The 20,890-nt window shown below is 39.6% G+C and overlaps 1 protein-coding gene and 1 pseudogene across 5 annotated transcripts in view; one reads left to right on the forward strand and one right to left on the reverse strand.

Annotated features, from left to right (window-relative positions):
* Pld5 (phospholipase D family member 5) overlaps window positions 1-20,890 on the reverse strand; it is a 365,640-nt gene that overhangs the window by 141,264 nt on the left and 203,486 nt on the right. For all 5 annotated transcript variants that reach the window (XM_087194269.1, XM_004853520.3, XM_087194270.1 and 2 more), the window contains one exon: window positions 8,074-8,242. In XM_087194269.1, coding sequence (XP_087050395.1) covers window positions 8,074-8,242 — 169 coding nt within the window. The remainder of the gene's footprint in view (window positions 1-8,073; window positions 8,243-20,890) is intronic.
* LOC110350888 (eukaryotic translation initiation factor 2A pseudogene) lies at window positions 13,307-20,761 on the forward strand (annotated as a pseudogene).

A 20,890-nucleotide genomic window follows, 5' to 3' on the forward strand; every position in this document is an offset into this window, starting at 1 on the left:
CAGGAGTGTAGGTTGAGAAGCTACTTAAAAACATGCATGTTTTCCTTTGTCCTTTCTTCATGTAAACCCTGAAGAAAAATTTGGATTTGTTTTCTAGGTAGAATTATCTTAAACTCATTTCACAGAAGTTGAAATCTTGGATAGTTTAATGTTCTTCCTGTTCCATGATTTATAGAGAGTTGAATGTCTTAAATTTAATATCCTTTACTAGATAAAAAATTTTTTAAAAATGAAAATGGCAACTATCTTTTATGAGTATCTATCTATCTATCTATCTATCTATCTATCTATCTATCTATCTATCTATCTATCTTGTGGTACTGGAGAATGAACTTGGGGCTTTCACTCTGAACTACATCCCCGGCCCTTTTTGAACTTTTAATTTTGAGACAGGGTCTTTCTATGTTACTAAGTTAGCTACGTCACTTGAATTTGTGATCTTCCTGACTCGGGCTCCCAGAGTGCTAGGATTACAGGCTTGGATCACCATGACTAGCTTCAATTTTTTATAGTTTTATAAACATTAATCAAATTCCCAAAGCAATATGATCTAGGCATTATTACGATGTTTTATAGATGAAGAAATTGAGGATCAAAGAAGCTTTAACATTTGTTCAGTGTGACCACAACTCCTAAACTGTCAGCTTCATCAAATGTTCCCAACCCCACAGCTACAGTGTGACTAAACTCCTCCTCCAATGGTCCTTGTGATAAGGGCTTGGTCCCCACAATGGCTACAGCAGGCGGTGGAACCTTTCAGAGGTGTGGCCAGGTGGGAGGTCCTGAGATCCAGGGGAGTGTGCAGATCAGGGACTGCAGGAGTTGGATTTTCCTCTTTTTCTTCTACTTCCTGGCTCGTTGGTGAGTGATTGGTTCCACTGTGTACTCCTGCCATGACTGCTGCCTGGCTAGAGACCCCAAGCTATGGGGCCACTTGATCATGGACTGAGACCTCCTAAACTGTGAGCCACACAACCACTTTTCTCTTGCTAAGTTAGTTGTTTCAGGTCCTTTGTTTAATGCCATGAGAGTGAGTCGATGTAATTAATACCTATGGTTTCCCATCGTACTTTGGGACTCCTGAATAACTGAGCTAGTTTGCTATATATATATGTATCTCTCACAGCTCTGTGAGCATAATATTAAGAAAATAACATTCTAAATTGAGCTAATTAACAGAAGAGTATTAGCATGTGTGGTAGTTGTGCTTTCTTTACATGTTTTGTTTTTAACAATATCCTCACTTAAAAAAAGGATAAAAGAGCCCGTAGTAGTAAGTTTGTCATTGTAAAAAGCTGTATCAGCTCTTAGAAGATTCATCGAAATAAAAGATGAAATCCATGTTTTCCTGCTGTGTCAGAACATTCTGCTGATTCCGTTCAACAAATTATAATGTGTTCAGAAATTTCATTTAGCTGTTAAGTGATGCAAAACTGTAATCCCAGGATGCTGGGAAACTGAGGTAGGAGAATCGCAAATTTGAGGCCAGCTTGGGCAACTTATTGACTTAGCAAGACTTTGTCTTAAAATAAGAACTAAAAAAATGGCCAAGGATAAGCTCAATGTAAAGGCCTTGAGTTCATTCTCAGTTCCACCAAAAACATTTTTTTCCTTTAAAGACTCTTGTCTCTACCAACTATACTTATCTCCTATCAGGCAAAAGGAAACACAGGAAATGCCATGATGTTATTTTTCTTGGATTGAAAAAAACACTAAGAATCATTTCAATTAAATATTTCATGACTAGGTCACAAGATTATTGGATATTTTTATCAGACTATTATGTGAGAGTGACATGATCAAAGCAGGATTCTTGTTGATGGATGCATGGGTAAAGAAAAGTTGGTATATATTTTTGATATAGTTACATAATGAAATATTATTCATTGGAAAAAAAGCATGAAATCCTGTCATTTGTGACAACAGAGATGGATCTGGGGATCTTTATGTTAAGTGAGGTAAGGCAAATGCAGAAAGACAAACATTGCATGGCCTCACTCAGGTGGAATCTAAAAGAGCTGATCTCATAGAAGTTGAGAGTGAAACAAAAGCTACCAGAGACTGGAAAGACTAAGAAGGACAGGTAGGTGAGGAGGAGGGCTTGACCAGTGGGTATTAATACTGTTTGATGGGAGGAATGAGATCTGCTGTTCTATGGCCCAGCAGGTGAATATAATTAATAACAATGCACTATACTTCTCCATGGAGTTAGGAGGGAAGAATTTGTGTGTACTCCCCATGAAGAAAGGATAGCAGAAATGGCTGTGGTAATTACTCTGAGTTGATCAGTTCCCAATATCTTATTGTGCCTCCTAATAAGTACAAATAGTATGTGTTCATCAAAAAAGTTAAAAAATCTAAGCGATAATAAATATACAGATTCTAATAAAAACAATTCTTCCGGATCGAGAAATACCACTGTGTTGCAAAGTAGATGCTGACTGCTTGCATGGTGGGGGAATGAAGAGTCTGCTTCAAGACCTGAAGAGGGATGGAGACCTACCTACCCTGGACAGCAGGAATGGGCAAGAAAGGAGGAGTAGGCTCGCAGAGTCACTGAAGATGGAGAATGAGGGGTGTTGAAATACAGGCCCCATTGAGGGTTTCCCCACACCGTGGGACTCCCCAGGACAGGAAAGAAGCATTACGTAATAGAAAATGTTAGTAATATCATTTATGAAGTCACAAGGATGGTGGCTAAACAAACATGGCAAGGAAGGGTTACATAAGTTGGAGGAAAGAGCAGCCTGCATCTATTGGTTGAGCTACACTGACAGTTAAGAAGAAGGCTGCAAGCTGGGTGTGGGGGCCCACGCCTGTAATCCCAGCACTTCGGAGGCTGAGGCAGGTGGATTGCTATGAGTTTAAGGCCAGCCTGGGCTACATAGTGAGTTCAAGGCCAGCTTGAACTACATAGCAAGACACTGTCTCAAAAAACAAACAAGAAAATGCATAAAGAAGAAGAAGGCTGCAAGGAGAGCACATGTGGCTCTGAGGCAGCATTTGGAGACCCCAGCCACACGTGGATGCAGGTGCATGCGACACTGTGGCAAGGGGCATCCTGCCAACATTACAGGAAGAGCACTGAATTTCAAACAAAAACAACAGAGAGCAAAACCCCAACCAACTAACCACTCTAAGCTGAAGAAGACCACGTTACCTCCTGTGTACTCGATTCAAGATGGCAGCTGTCCACAGGGATACACATATAGGTCTTGTTCTGTTATTAATCTCAACCAGTACAGACTCTGGTCTTGGGTTATTTTCTATTGAATGATACTGTTCTAAAATAAAATATATCAAAATTTCAGCAGATAAAGTCTTTTCCAGATAGTGACTGATCAACAAATGGAAGGGTAAAAAGGTATTCGTAAGCTTGTAAAATTCTTTTTTTGTTTTTCTACCGGGGATGGAACTCAGGAGCTGGAGCTTGCAAGGCAGGCGGTGGAAACACTGAGCTAAATCCCTGGCCCTAGCTTGTAAAATTCTTGAGGTTTTTGGGAGAGATGAGCCCTTTTATATGTTTACCAGAGCTGAAGAAGGTCCCTGCTTCTCAATATGTGCTTTATGTAAGGAAGGATGAGCAAGTGAGTGACAGCCGGACTGTGTGTATGTGGGTGTCTGAGTGTGTACGTGTAATAAAGATTTGTAACTAATAAACCAAACCAAAGCCAGAATTCCACATATCATGATAATTTGCCCAACCCCCCGTATCTGCCCTGGATCTCACAGTTGAAGAAACTGTAACTCCCTTTTAACTGTATGTGGTAACCACCTGTGATGGTTTAGCTCCAGAATGTCCGCCACAGCCTCTGCTCTCAGAGGTGGGGCTTCGGGAAGGTGACTGGATCCTGAGAGCACTGTGGCCGACTTGCTGTTAGGAGGTGGGGCCTGGTAGGAAGAGGTGGGTCTCTGGGGTGTGATGGACATGCCTCTCTGCTCCCTGGCCGCCATGATGTGAGCAGGTTTCCTCCACCCAAGACCCTTTCACTATTCTTTTTCTGCCTTGGAGCTGGCCGACTGCAGACTGTAACCATGAGCCCAAATAAACCTCTCTTCCTTTAAGGTGGATGTTGGGTATTGTGTCTCAGCAATAAGAAAGTGAATAAGACATCACGGCATGGTCTAGCACCGTTTAATGTCCTTCAGAAAGGCTCACCACTGGTTAACAGAATTAACTAACTTGAACTAGACTTGCAATGTGTACACAGATAAGTGAATGGCAACAATATTCATGACAATATAAGTACTTGTATAGACATTAAAACGATCATTTGTATACTATGTTAACATGTATTAGCTAATTTAATTTACACAGAAATCTAGATCACTAATTTTGATGATGAAGAAATTGAGATACAGAGTGTTCAGCATCTTGTTCAAGGTCACACAGCTGATAAGGAGATAAAAGAAACTGAAATTACTATCCTAGTTCATTTCGACCATCTTTCTAAGATCTGCCGGCCACTTACTGTATAGAGAGAGGACCTGGACTTACAGTTTCCAAAACCACCTCCTCAATCTCTGAGCTTTCATACAAGCTATTAATGAACTTGAACAAATCTTGTTCAATTTAAAAAAATCATAATGTTTCAAAAATCAAACAACTGATATATCATCCGTTGGCAATCACAGCTCACTGGGAAGCTGGTATCCAATTGATTTCACACAAATGTATCTCTTCAAGATTCAGTTGTTATAGCTCATTAATTATCTTATTTGGTTCCTTACAGTGAACTCATAAAGAGAGGGATGTTTTTGCCCAAGGAATCAATCAGGTAGCTCTCCCCAAAAGACTTCTGTAGTAACATTTCCTGCCTTTTTCTGAATAGTCCTGATTTAATAAATTCCTATCATTCTATCTTACAAATTAGCAATCCAAATGTCTCGTAAATTTCAATATTTTATTGGCTAAATTCATTATCCTGTCAGAAAGAAACAGAAACCCTTTGCCTGGCCGTGTCTTTTCATGAAACAGTAAAATATGGTTACCATGGAACTGGAGACCTCCCTAACCCTTCGCATGGCTGTGGTACAGTGTAAGGGCACCGGCCTGTTTCTGCTAGCACGGAAGGAAATAGACACAAAGCAATAAGCAGCACCCAGTGAGAGTCTAGAAAGACAAAATGGGCTGGTTTTTCAGGTGGGAATCAAAACAGCAATTCTTTGGAGACACAGATAAAAAAACATTTTTAATCAATGTGCCTATTTCCATGCAAATAAAAAGAAAGCACAGGCATTCATCATTTTGTTTAATAACAACCATCACAGCCCTGAGAAATTGCTACTCATCCCGGGAAGACAGATATCATGTGCCATATTAATTTGTGTCTGTTTTCTGCTGAGCTGAGCCTGCCTGCCACTAGCTACACTGTTTCCTGGTGCGTTTTGCTTACTGCTGCGTTATAATAAATAGATGGGCTGCTTTGAGTTGTACTTACTGTTTATCTATGTGCCATTTATGGTCTCATTGAGGACTTCTCAGGTAAATGCTACGTTTGACTTTTCTCCCCAAATAAAAGATATTTTCTTTAAAAAAGAAGTGTATATATATATCTTATATATTTATTATACATGTAAAGAGAGACAATAAATTATGAAACTGAGTAAAAAGAATTAAGATGTGGTATGCACTTGTACCACGATGAAAGTAATTATTACGTACTGTAAACATGTACTAATAAAAATTTACGACATTAAAAAAATAAACTGAATCTCAGCAAATGTTTGTTATCACACATCTGTGAACAAACCAGAACATCTTAAAGACAATTTAAATTAGTCTCACTTGAGTAATAAGGGAATGTCCTCGCTCTTTTGTGTGCGATAAACCAGTCAGTAATGATCTCTCAGTATTTATAAGGTCTTGGCAAAAATAAAAATGTACTGATGAGTCCAATGTCTGCTGCCCAAAGTCTGATATGTAGAGTAAGTCTTGAACTTCTTTTTTCATTGGGAAGGTAAAATCAGCTAAAATCAAATGGGCTTTCAACTAGGCCTTCTTTTTGGGGGGAGCAGTCAAACTTGGTGGCCCGAAGAGAAAAGATACAGAGGCCTTCAGGCCTGCACCTAAAGAGAAAAGGTTGGCAATCAGAACCACTTTCCTTTGTCCATTCGTGATCACTGGCCACTTATTTCCTCATTTATGCAGTGAGAGGGAAGGAAGAAAAGGAACCAGTTTCTTTAAAAAATAGCTTTCGATGCCACAAAGACGTGATATGCAGATAAGTTCTTTTAGTCTAAGCCCCATTGTGAACACTGCTTTAGGGGCTGAGGGAAGTGGATGGGGAGAGGAGATAGGAACAAATCAGGCTCAGAACACCTTGCATTCTGCATGCTTTGCCCTCTCTTTAAAGACTACCATCCATGCCTGGCCCCCAGGCAGTGCGAACCACAGACATGCATAACAGTCCGCGAGGTCAACCACTTGGCCAGCAACAGACCAGCGGAAGGGGAGAACACCCCCTGCCTTGCTGAAGCAGGAGCCCTCCAAACACTGCTCTCACCCCTCCTCCTTCTTATTGTTCACATTGCCTCTCTCAGGACATGGGCAGGGTCAGGCAGCTGCCGATGCAGAAGAAGAGATGGGAGCCTTTCACATAATGGAATTCACTCAAGCTTTGAGGGGTGAGGTGAGTGTATTTTGCATGTGGAAGACACATGGGTTTCCATGCCTAGAGAGTGGGCTGTGGTATTTCATTTCCAAAGATGGCTGATGCCAGTTCTCTTCCGGATGAGACGTCTCCCATCCTGGACTTTGAGTTGGTTTACCCAGTGGGACATGGTGGACACAACATTCTAGGATACCAGAGCCCAGGTCTCAGCCTCAGACCTTCTGCTTTTGCCCTCTCAGGATCCAACCAGAGTGCAAAGAGCACAAGCCAGTTTATGGGATGACAAGAGACATGCCGAGAGAGATCCAGCCACCCACAAGCAATCTGGTTTAAGATACCGGATGTGTGTGACCCATTGAGGCTCCTCTAGCCCCAGGCAAGACACCCCAACAAACACCGTGTGGATCAGCTGAGTCCTCTCAGACAAGCCCTGCTCGAAATCATGAATCAATAAATGGATGTTAGTTTTTAACCCACTAAGTTTAGGGACGAGGCATTATGCAACAATAAACACCTGAACTGTTTAAATAAAAGTGGAAATGTGCTGAACATACTGCACTTGTACTAACTTTTGTAAATTTATTCAATTATTCTTTAGTATGAACTTTGTGGTTTTGTTTATTTTTATCTACCTTGTGATAACTTTTGACATTAAAACAATATAACTGAAGACTAGATTTCAAAGCACCCATAATTATGTAATGATTATAGGCTTACTGACCATACTTTTTGTATGCAAAGAGATATGATTTTACCCTTGCTCCAGAGAGGACATATAGGCTAGGGTTGATATGCTTGGACAGCTTTGTGCAGACTATCATGGTTGTACCAATATAAAGAAAAATACACTCAAAGCAATCATTTCTTAAACCCAAAAGACTTAATTCAGACATCATTTAAGTCAGGTAGTTTTCTAAAGGTTGTTCTCTGTTATAAGCACCTTTCTTTTTCCCACTCACCCAAATATGACAGCATTAAGGATCAACAACTACTTTGGGAAATTTGACTCTACTCTGTTAAAAAAAGGTGGCTCTGGGGCCTAAAGGTGAATCATGACACAGACTGACCAAATACACGTCCCACCAAGGAGTTGACAGAATTAGAACTGCACACACGCAGGCTGTGCAAGGCAGAACTCTGGGCCTTCCTGTTGACAGGTACTGTGGTGTGAATGAAACGCCGGAAGTCATGCAGCACAGGGATACTGTGTAGACAGCCTATTGAAGGCAGGAAAAGAGATGAGCTATGGTTTTGCCCTTGAAATCCTGGGGTGCTAGTAGGAGCTGAGTGACATATGCTGAACAACAGTGCATAAACATAAATGCAGTGATGTACATGTACTCTGGGTGAAGGTGGAATTTAAAAAATGAGCTGAGCTAGAGGCATGGAAGACAAGAATACTAAAGAGTGTAGAGTGCACATCAGTAAAATCATCACGCACATACAGGATGAAGCTTACCTGACATGCTGATGGATGAGTGTGGTTGAGATCCCAATGGGAAGACACTATGTCAACAGACTTTTTGGCCATGTTGAGTAAATTCATCCAGCCTTGGAAAAGTGGTAAGTGGAAAGGCGCATTTTCTGAATAGTTAAGGCCTTCAGGAATATTTTCCACCAGGGCAATTCTTAGAAAAGATTTTGAAAAAACAAACAAAAGCTAGTCAAATTTGAAGCCATCGATCTTTCTTCACATATGCATACAAAGACATCTGGAAAATATTCTTTTATCTTTCTGAATGTATACTTTGCTCACAATGTACATCTTTTTCCCACCAAAGCCCTCTTATGCTTCCACTATCCTAATCTGTGTTGAGAATTTATGCTATTTTTCCATAGTTAACACTTATTTTTCAGAAAATCATAGTATAGGTCCCCAACGTGCAGTTTCAAACCAGCCTTGAAAAAACCCAGAGCTACATGAACATCTTATTCTAGTAATTCTAGTAATATATTCCTAATTTGTCCCTGCAGCAATGCAATTATAAGGAATGCAGTTCTTGTGCACTACTTCTGCAAGCCACTTGAGACCACAAATTAAGTTTTGCACATCTTCAGTTTCTAATATGATATTGGGCATAGTTAGAATTCAGCAAATGTGATTATTACTGCTTAACACTTCTACTGATACTTCCCAGCCTAAGATGTAAAGTAACACTGACAAGAAAGTAATAAAAACTGCTTGGTGCAAGGTTTTCTTAAAATCAGGCAATAAGGGATGTATAAAATGACAGTAATAATCAAGCCCCAAATAAAACACAATCAGCAGTATTATAGTAAATTTTTTTCTTTCCATTTTTTTATATATTGGCAACATATCCACTGTGACTACCTCTCCTGGTGGTGTACCTGAGGCTGTTTTTTTTTTTTTTTTCACTTCTGAGTTAGGTGACACACAACTTCTTAATAAAAGAATGAATACAATTTTCCAGTTTAGCAAATTCTCGATTCCTTCTGCAATTCTTTATGGAGAAACCCCCAACTTTATGAAGATGTCTGTTAAGTGCTTCCAGAACAGGGGTCTATTTCATTCATAGCTGCAGGTCCCCAGTTAGACACACAGGTGGGGCAGAGGGAGTAGCTCAGTGGCAGAGGACATGCTTATGACACACAAGATCAAAACAACAACAAAACCCCACAATTGGAGCTCAATCCGTATACACAGAATTTTCAGCTTTCAACACAGATTTCAGAACTTCGCAAAAAAAAAACACAACTGTTATGCTTTTGAGACTTTTTTTAATTTAGCCAGCTTCAGAAACAAAATCAATACTAAAATGTACTTTTGTATTTGATAAACCTAGAATATTCCAGCCAGAATGAGGTTCCAGTGTGTGGGCCAGAGTCACTCACGTTTTTGGGATCCAATCATCCACTACCACAGGCAGGCTTCTTTAACGCTGGTTGATCCCTCGTAAGGACAGGGATCACTATACACAATTCAGAAATGGCTATGACAAATCTACCCTGTCCTCAGAGATTTATAATCTGTGGGTCAGCCTGCCTCACACATTCTTATTCAAACAGGAAGCAGACTCTAGTAAATTGTGAAATGAGAGTAAGAAGTCTAATTAAATGGATACCAGGAACATGGGCAGGAAGAAAAAAATCAATTCTGAATGGGGATATCTAGAATTGGAGGAAGTCTCCAAAATAGATTTTTATAAGAGTAAGCTGGAAGGGAAAGATACTTTAGGTAAAGTGAGGAGCTGCATCTATTTGTGAATTGGTAGCCAAGGTAAGTGAGGTAGGAGAGTTCTGGGAGGAGCTGGCATGGTGGAGAAAAGTGGCAGCATCTACTGGGCCAACACCGCAGAGGCTGTAAATCAGGAAGAGGAGTCTGGATTTAATTTTGATGCATGTGGCGGCAGCTATGTTACACAGGGTAACTATGGCAGGACATCTGCACACTGCTGGAATGGAGTAAAGAGAAAGTAGAAGATGACAAGTCTGAAAACAGGAGAGGCTGTTGAAATAGTTCTGGAAAGAAAAACAGGGAGTTTGCATTGGCTGAGTGGGTATCAAAAGAGGCACACAATGGAATTTTTAGAACCAAATCTCAAAGGTGTACTGGATTGATGTGTGTGAGGAGTAGGTGCAGGAGAAATGGTCAATGATGACTCAGATTTTCCTGCAATCAACATAGTGTCTCTGACCTGGGCTCTAGAACCACTTCTGGTGATCTCCATACTTGGATCCTTGCCCTTCTCCAAATCATTTTCCATCATAGTTGGATTAATCTTTAAAACATGTAAACCAAACACTCCTCCTAATTACCCTTTCTCTGGACTTCCCTACTTGTCCCCGGATGCCATTGTCCTCACCCCAGGCTAACAGGTTTGGAAAGTATTTCCAAGTCCATTTGCTTTTCTGTAACTTTACTGGACTCAAATACTCTCTGAGTTTTACACCATGGGCACACCTGACATTTTTGTCTGCCTTCTCTACTAGTCCTTCTATTTGTTTTTTTGTTTGTTTGTTTTGTTTTTTTTGGTACCAGGGATCGAACTTGGGTCCTTGTGCTTGCTAGGCAAGCGACAGAACCACTGAGCTAAATCCCTGGCCCTCTACTAGTCCTTCTAGATACTGGCATTTTAAGTGAATTTTCCCAATTCCAGGTTCTACACTGGTCATTGAGATTTCTCTCAGCAAACCCTCAAAATTCTAATTTAAATTACTTCCTCTGTTAGGTTTCCTTATGTCCCCAAAGTAGATGACATCTTCTTATTATCAACTCCCATAGCAACTTGCATTTCCCTTTCATCTTACTTATAACTCTTAAAATCACTTGTTCAAGATGCTTTCCTTGATGGACTGTAGGGTGTGTGGAGGCAGGAACCTGCTCCTTGGTCCAGGTTTGTATCCTTAGTGCCTAACACACGGCAGTGAAGGTGTCCAAAGAATATGTGTTTTGTTGTATTAAAATCTGAACAACTGGGAAGAGTGGGGGAGTGGGGGGGCTATTAAAGTTAACAAGGAATATGGGAAAGAATATAAATTGGGGATTAGGAGAGATTATCAATTGTGACCATTAATCCTCATATATCAACTTGAGTGTATTAAGAAATACCTAACAGATTGGTATAGTACAGTTCCCCGTGGGTCTGTGAATGACTGACTGTAGATGAGCAAACCGAGGAAAGAAGACCCACCCTGGATTTGGGTGGAACCAGCCAACAGGCTTATAGATTAGAAGGAATAAAAAGGGAAAGGAGAATGAAATGTTCTCATTTTGGAAGTTCCAATCGTCACCATTGCCTTTGGAAGTGAGTCTTGAGTTTCAGCCTTCCTATGTAGACTCACACCAGTGACTCTACTGTGAGCTTCCAGGCCTTTGACCTTGGACTGGTGCTGTATCTTCAACCTCTCTTGCTCTGCATCTTGTTCTTCCATCTTCTTGGGCTGAGGAGCTACTGGATCCCCCAGTTTTCCAGCACATAGACAGCCACTGTGGGTTATTCTGCCTCTGATCCTACAAACAGCCATTGTGGATCTCCCATCTATCCTGTAAGCGTACCTATAAATCTCTTTGCATTATTATTATTATTATTATATTATATTATATTATATTTGGTATCAGGGATCAAACTCGGGTCCTTGCGCTTGCGAGGCAGGGGGCAGAACCACTGAGCTAAATCCCCGGCCCCCTCTTTGCATTTTTATACATACATTTTTGAATGGTTTTATTCCTTTAGAGAACCCTAACTAATACATCAATGTAGAAAAGGTGAAAAGAAAATCAACCCACAGCCTAATATGGAGGAGTCCCTGGTTGGCAGAACGTGAAACAGACAAGAACATTCAGAAGGGACCATTTAAGAAGCAGGAGGACAAGAGAGGATGTGGAGAAAGCAGTGTTCTAGAAGTAAAGGTGAGAGAGGGTTAAAATCTACTTACTTCAAAAGCTTCAAAGGCAGTAGACAGAGGTTGAAGATAAAAATTCTATCCACATTTAAAGCCTAATTATCTGTTAAAAGAAGCTAGACATAGTATGAATAAATGACTCAAAATAATCAGCCGTTTCAGTTTCCCCTACAATTGAATATATTTAAAAACAATCCAGCAACCAAAAAAAGAATCCCCTGAAAAAACGAAAATACAACAGCTGCCAAACAAACAGAACGGCCTAGTTTTCATCTTTCTTTGACATAAAAGACATACTGATAGAGGCATAAGGAAACTCAAGAAACCCAGAAAAATAGATTAAATAAGGGATATAGATAAGTATACAACTGTGGATGGCTCCATACCATCCCTTTTCATCTCCTTGGCTTCTGCTAGGCAAACAAATGAGTCAGGACTCTGAGCTCCTTGGAAATCTTTACACTAGATAGTTTTTTTTTTAATCCTTTTATTGGTACATTTTAGGTATACAATATAATGACATTCATCATTAGAGATATGCACCTTTACATAATCTCTCTTGGTTCTTATTTTTCCCCATTCCCCTGCCCTCCCTTCAACCCCTCCATCCTTCCCTATTTACAAAGACTTTGTTTCCATTTTTTCCTTTTCTCATATTAATTCCATTCCCTTCTTTCCTTTCCCCTACCCCTCCCACTTCTGCTTCCCCTTTGCCCCTTTTCTTCCTATTTCACGTTATCTATACCTTTTAGTCCTTATTTACACTTTCAGTTTCTCACACTAGAGAAACTATTCGGTCTTTACACATGTGTGTTTTGTTTATTTCACTTAAGAGTATCGCCTCAATGTGCAGCCTTTTAGCAATAAATGTCTCTAATTTCTCGTTTTACACTAGATGTTCTTAATCTGGGATCTCTGGGTTGAATGCATGGGTATCTACAAACCTAGATTTTTATTTTATTTTGCCTAATCTCTTATGAGCACAGGCAATAAACTGTACGAATATTAGCAGAATCTCATTTTTGGCACTAGTAAGATTTTTCATTTTTTTCCTGAAACAGGATGGCATCATTTACACTGACCTTAACAGTCTGTGGAGAAGAACTATACAGAAAAAGTAGGCAGCCATGTTTTATAGAAAGGACAGTGTTTCCATGGTGGTCTGGGACACTATCCACAGTCTCCATGTTGAAATACTTCAGCCTTCTCAATATAAGGAATGACAGCAGAGAATCAGGTGAATTTCAGAGTTAATACTTCTAGTAATATTGGATGTTGTTTGCCAGAGTCAATGGAGAAAAAAGGCAAATATTATCAATTTACTGACAATGGACTACTGCAACTATTCAACTGGACTACTGGACTATGGACTATTCAACCTCCCCAAAGTAGTTTGCCATAAATTCTCTCCAAAAAACACTGCCCTGGCAACATGGCAGCCTTACACAATTTATTAATATGGCACAGCTGGGACACTCAGCCTATAACTTTGTGATGTAGAAACCAGTACATAATCTTTCATACAGGGAAAAAATGCAGAATTGGTGCCCATCTTGGTCATTAAATTATCAGTGCCTGAAATGTTAACAGTGAAGCTTACTTCTCTGAAAAATACCAATTTTAGCACAATTACAAATAAATTACATTTTCAATGAACTAATGATTTTGTGCTATCACCTGGCCCTCAACATACATGGTGTCTATGTTTCAGGGAGTAAAGCTGCATCTCCATTTGTTAGATTATATCATTCCCTTCTTTCAGTAGACCTCATGCAGCTTTAGCCTGTAAGTTTCCTTAAGGATAATAAGGTGATAATGCTACTATTTTGTTGGTCACAGCTGGAGCAAATGTAGACAAGATAGGAGCTTCCTACAACAGGGAACAAACACAGGTACTACACTGAAACAAATGGAGAAAATGTTATAACAGTGATTACCAAAACAGTGTCCCACTTATGATATAGTTTGGAATTCTAGTCCTACTAAATTTTGTACTGTTTATGGTTTTACACCTGTCAAAATGACAGTCTTCAAATTGAAATGTAATTCTATGTTTCAGTTTGGAGCTGGTCCTTGTAATAAGCCTGTGGCAGCCCTCACAGACATATATTAGTATTAGCTAGATTTAGAAATCTAAGAGAACAAATGGAATGTGGGATGTTAAAGACTACAAACTTATTTCTAAACCAGTGGCTTCAGATTTATTCTGTTGGTATCCAGATGGTGAACATTTCTGAGCAGCCATGTGGGTTCTCAGATTATGTTTTAATAATGGGTACAAGACTTGGCATTGCACTGACTCTATCTTATGCATGTATGATTTGCAATCAAATGCAGTGCTGTGGCAGGATTTCTGGCTTTCATTTTTAGATGGAATATTTCCAGCTGAAACAGTAACTTACCAAGTAAAGAGTTAAAGTTGTAACAGCTTATAGATCTCCAGCTTTAAGAAACAAACTAAGCACTAATTGCAAAAAAGAACCATCTTGAAATAGGAAGCCACAACGAGGAAATATTTAGTCATTATCATGAGCAGACCTTCAAAGTCAAAGAAAGCATGAAGCTAAGCAAGCTGTAAAGCAGGAAGCAAGAAGTGACAAGAGCCAGGGATTTAGCTCAGTGGTTCCACTGCCTGCCTCACAAGCACAAGGTCCTGAGTTCAATCCCTGGTACAAAAAAAAAAAAATCTAGATCAACAGAGGGACAGAGGTGCCCCCAGTGCAGAGGAGGTGAACCTTCCGGGCCACCATACCACCACCCCCAGTGCAGAGGACCAGAGGTGACCCCAGCAAAGAGGAGGTGAGCCTTCCAGGATGCCATACCACTGCCCCAGTGCAAGGAGGCACCAGGAGCACACATTCCCCCTCCCTTCCCACCCCCTCCCCTTAAAATGAGAAGACACATAAACAGGTCTCAAAACGAGACTTCCAGATCACCTAAAGCAACCCCAAAGGGAAACGAGATGGAGCAATCTGATAATCAACCACCTGCACTCCCTGAACTGGCAACAAAAGATGATCTGGAAAAATGAAATCAGAAATAATTTCTCACATATCAGTAGAGATTGTGCCCATAGTGCAAGACGTGATTAATAAATTTAGAGTGGATACAGATAAAAAAATAGAGGAGCTGAGGAACATGATGGAATCCCAACATAGGAAACAAATTGAATCCATAAAACAGTTGCAAACAGATTTCCAGGAGATAAAAAAAACTCCATTGAAAGTTTATGCAGCAGAAGGAGCCAATGTGAGGACAGAATTTCAAATACAGAAGATAAGATTGAAATTAGTGACCAGGAAAAGAAAAATTGCTTTAAAATAGTAAGGGACCATGAGAAATCAATCCAACAGCTGCTAGATGATGAAAAGAACAATAACATAAGACTGATCAGAGTCTATGAAGAAACAGGAAAGAGTGCAGATGACATAAAAAACTGTTCACAGAAGTGATGGCAGATAATTTCCCAAGCAGGGGAAAAGAATGTGACATATAGATAAGGGAAGCATATAGGATTAGCCATGATCAAAAAAATATCTACATATAGGCATATAATAGTTAAGATTCCAGAAAGCCAATAGAAGAACAAAATTCTACAAGCAGTTAGAGAAAAGAAACAAATCACATACAAAGGAAAGCCCATCAGAATCACAGCAGACTTCTCAACCCAAACCCTCAAAGCAAGAAGAGCTTGGAGTCACATACTTCAAGCCCTAAAGGAAAACAGCCTCCAAACCAGATTGATGCACCCTGCAAAACTATCTTTCAAAATGGATGGAGAAATAAAATACTTTCATGACAAGGAGCACCTTAGGAATTTCATGATTACCAAACCAGCACTCCAAAAAATTTTAGACAATATCCTAGGAAAAGAGAACAGGATCACAATCCCAGGAAGCTCAGCAGAATGAATCCATCAGGCATGACAAGAAATCAAATGCAAAGGGGGAGAATCCAACAAAAAGAAAAAGTCATGACAATGATAAGTCAATACGTATCAGTTATAACCATCAAGGTTAATGGTCTCAACTCACCTATCAAAAGAAATAGACTGGCAGAATGGGTCAAGAAGCAAGATCCAACATTCTGCTGCATATAAGAAACACACTTAATTCAAAAAGAAACTCCTAGACTGAAAGTTAAAGGGTGGAAAACGATACTCCATGTGACAGGAACCCGAAAAAAAGCAGGAGTAGCTATCCTCTTTGCAGATGAAGTGGATTTCAAACCAACACTGATTAAGAGAGACAAAGAAGGACACTACATCCTTGTAAAGGGAACAATCCAAGAGGAAGAGATGACAATCATAAACACATATGCACCAAACACTAGGGTGCCCAACTATATAAAACAAATACTAATGGACATGAAAAATCAAATGAGCACTAGTACGATAGTAGTGGGGGACCTCAATACCCCACTGTCACAAATACACAGATCAACTAGACAAAAAATAAGCAACAAAACAGCCCAAATGCCCGTCAACTGGAGACTGGATAAAGATAATGTGGGATTTTTTAATAAAATGGAGTACTACTCAGCCATAAAAAATGAAAAATTAGAAACATTTATAACTAAATGGATGCATATTGAGGCGATACTCTTAAGGAAATAAATAGGACACACATGTGTAAATACCGAATGGTTTGTCTAGTGTGAGAAACTGAAAGTGTAAATAAGGACTAAAAGGTATAATAGATAATGTGAAATAGGAAGAAAAGGGGCAAAGGGGAAGCAGAAGTGGGAGGGGTAGGGGAAAGGAAAGAAGGGAATGGAATTAATATGAGAAAATGAAAAAATGGAAACAGTCTTTGTAAATAGGGAAGGATGGAGGGGTTGAAGGGAGGGCAGGGGAAGGGGGAAAAATAAGAGCCAAGAGAGATTATGTAAAGGTGCAAATTTTGGATGATGAATGTCATTATACTGTATACCTAAAATGCACCAAAGCAATTAGTTAAAAAGAAAAAAAAAAGAAGGACAACTGGGCAGCTATTCCTGCTCTACAGACACCATGCAAAAGTACCTCAGAGTCAACTTCTGAAGACCTTAACAAGAGAGACCAAAAAAGCAAAGAGGGAGGAGGAGGAGCAGGAGGCAGAAGAGAGGAAGAGGAGGGGAAAAGGAGGGAGAGGAGGAGAAGGCAAAGAAAAAAGTGGAAACAAACAAACAACTGCAAGAACAAGCAATAACTAGAAAAGAGCTAGAAAAAAATCAGCTGGTGAACATTCATGAAGAGGAAAGCCTTTGTCTGCAAGTTGGAAGATTTGGAATTGAGTAGAGTCAGAACGGGGTAAAAATTCACACACGGTAAGTTGGTTACTAGAAATTAGTGTGAACACCTCTATTAAACCCACTGATGTACACATAATAGGAGATGGGCTCACAATTGATCCTGATCTATAATTTTAACCATTAAATATACATGTATGATTTTTGTTGTCGCTGTTCGGGGCAGGGGTGAATCTCAGGGCACTCTACCACGGAGCTTCACCCCCAGCCCTGTTTATTTTTTTGCGTTAAGGCCGTCTCTCTAAATTGCCCAGGCTGGCTTTGCACTTGTAATCAATCCTGTCTGGGCCTCCCAAGTAGGCGGGATTACAGGCATGCACCACCATGCTGACTTGTGCGAAATTATTTAAGTGTATCTATGAAATTGAGTTTCTACATCCTATATCATATGAGTACATGAAAAAAAAAGAGATACATGAGTTTTTTTCAGTTAAGGTTGACAGATTGAAGGATAAATTTTAGTACAGGATAGTATTTACCATGTAAATGAATAAAGATGTTTTAAATTCTATAAAAGAGCAGAGTTTTCATACAGTGGTCCAGTTATTGCCAACATCTCCAAGCCTCCAGCACTGCTTAAAACTGATCAGACATGATCATTTCATGAAGATGCAGTGCAAGATATATACTCCCTTGTCATGAATTTGGTTTTGTCATGAATTTGTTTTTTAAAAAATATTCTAATAACTTTATTTCACCATTACTGATTTCCTTTGCAGTCCTTTGTATTTTGACTTTTGCATCTGCAACTACTTTTCAAGGGTGGATGCAGAGACTTTGTCAGTTGTCCTTTTTCTTCTATTTCACACCTCTGTTTTCCTTTTCCTTAGTGACCGAAGGCCTGGCAATGGGTAAGATTATCAAGAGAGATTTTCAAGAGACAAGAATTGGGTCAAAGACAGACAGGAAGTGTCTGATCATTTTTGGGTGGTGGAGAAAGTGGAGCAAGTGAGGAAGACAGGCAAGGAATTTCCAGAGCAACGAAGAGGAGCGTGAGAGTCCCTGGAAAGCAAGGAAGACCAACTTCATCACCATTGTTACTGCTGGCTTTTATTGTGTGTCAAAATAAATCATGAATTCGTAGTAAAAATAAAAACAGAACCAGCAGTCAAGGTCTGGGGAGAACACTTTCGTGTGGATAATGAATTCTGAGGGGAAAAGCCCCGGAATGAAGGTCCTGATTTCCTCCTGGCTTGTGCCCTCTCTCACTTTACCTGAAGGCAGTGATTGCTCCTTGTGTGACACAGCACCGGCTTCCTATACCCTGCTAGAAAAGGTCTGCAGAAATCAGCATTGAAATGCCTTCTTTCTGTGACCTGTCATTTTATTTCCTTTAACAACCAAAAGCTGGCTACTCACCAGGGGCCTTAGCTAATTAGTATATGCACAGGACTCATTCAGGTGCCATGACAACCCTTGCTATAGTCTTCCTTCTCCTTCAAGAAAAGAAAGAAGTAGGCAGATCTCATTAAAATTCACCTTTGGGCAAATCCCTGGAATGTGTGCTTTCCATTTCTATCCATAGGCCCTACCACTGTTACGCCACCAAATAACCAGGAGGAAAGCTAAGAATGCAGGAAACAATAGAGCCAAAATCTCTTTATGCTTCTTTTCTTGCAAATAAACTGTAAATGATTTGAACTGTGAGTCTAGGGAGCTAGGTGGAAGAAATATGAGGAAAAGCCTATAGCTTTAAAATAGAATTCTAACTATCTTTATTAATAGTATGTGTTTATTCTTCAAACTCAGTGTAGTCATCAAAATTTCTTTTTAATCCAATTATTTCTCAAAGAAATAATTATAGTTCTTTCTTTTATAAACTAGGAAAAAATAAGTCCTTTTTTGCTAGCTTCTCTCTCTCTGCTGGTAACTACAAGCTTTTTTACAAAATATTACATTTCACCATTATTTTTTTCACCATTATTTTGGTATTATTTATTGCAGAGAAATATTTAGAAGAAAAGAATTAGAAATAATGTAGTTAAAACAGTTTTGCCAGTTATGAGCTATGTGAATTTTAACAAGTTACTAACTTCTTTCAATTTGTTTCCACTTCTGAAAAGATAAAAGGTAAGATAAGGATTAGAGGAGAGAATCTATGTAAGATACTTTGCTCAGTGCCTGCTTCCTAGTAAGCACAAAATAAAGGACATTATTTGTAAGTGCAACTTATAATATGAAAAGTTATAATTTAAAAAAGTTTTTCCAGGTTTTCAAATTAATATAACGTAGTTACGATAAAGGTTCCACATATTTTGGCTAAAAGCAGTGTTACAGACCAGAACGTGTGTGGTATTTGCAAAGGGAAAGTGAGTTTCTTTTCATTGTCTAGTGCAGTGATGGAGAACCTTTTAGAACTTTTAATGATACAAACTGCCTGCTGCAGCACACAGCAGTGCCATAGGTTCGCCATGCTATGAACCACTTATTACGACCTGATCTCCATTGGTGGTTGGCAGTCAGTTCACTGACCTTCATTCCTTACATCTTGGTTCTCTGGTGGCATTAGTCAGGAAGCTGGCACATGGCATTGGTTCCTCAAAACAATTCGATTTGCACTCAAGGTTATGTGCCCCATGGTGGTGGTTTGGTTGCAATCAAAGCCCATGACTGAGAAGACAAAGGTGAACCTCGAAAGGACACTGGGATCTCTGACTTTGACACAGATGATCTGCTACCTGTGGGGCAGATTCACTGACACCTGGACCTAGAAATAGTTGACCCAGACCAAGTGAGATCACTTGAACTCAGCTCATAGATAGGTTTCATTTACTCTGAGGATCTGAGTCAGTGTGAATTTACTTCTGAAAGATGGTGCAGGAGAGCAGCAAGGCCTATCTAACAATGTCCTGATGATTCTTAACCTGACACAAGGACCACTGCTGTATACAGAGGCACCTCGCTTCATGAACTCAATTCTCTTCACGATTCTGCTCAAAATACTGAACTGGACAAGAATTGAATCATTATTTTTCCATATTTTTTAGCAGGAACTCTTCTGTAAAATCACCTTTTTTTGTTTTTATAAAATTATTTTTTAATTAGTTTTAATACTAGTTTTTTAAAAATTCAAACTATTACTGCTGTTGTTTACTACGATGCCCAAACTGTTGTATTTATTGTCAGCGGAAGAGTTAACTTTCAAAAAAGACAGGAATTGCAATGAACATGACAGTGAGTTTGAGTTGGCAACAGCAGATGCCTGCTTCTATACATGTAGATAATTTAGGGAGATGAAAGTCACATTAATTCCAAGGCTACTGTTTTAAGTGAAGAACAGTTATAGAGTTTTTGTTTGTTTACGCATGTTTTGTTTTGTTTCAGGAATTAGGCAGTGTGGCAGTAGAGGACGTTTGACTGCAGCTATGACTCTGTTTGCACCCAACAGTCTCAAAGTCCTTTTGAACACATCATTACATATCATCCCGAGCAGTGATCCTAGTTTTGGAGATGAAGAGAGCAAGTGTCCCAGTCTCCAAGTGTCTTCCGGCTAGAGAGAATGCTACAGAGGCAGGGTTTGTAACTCGTGCTTGTTTGAGCTTGAGAGCAATGCGATAACACTAGATTCGGTGCTAGCCCAGGAGTTTGCCACAGGTGCACTCTGGTCTAGGAGGAAATGAGCA

This window comes from Heterocephalus glaber, unplaced genomic scaffold (assembly GCF_053883595.1).
Source record: "Heterocephalus glaber isolate CG9 unplaced genomic scaffold, H.glaber_assembly_v1.0 deba00001600, whole genome shotgun sequence".
NCBI lineage: Eukaryota > Metazoa > Chordata > Mammalia > Rodentia > Bathyergidae > Heterocephalus > Heterocephalus glaber.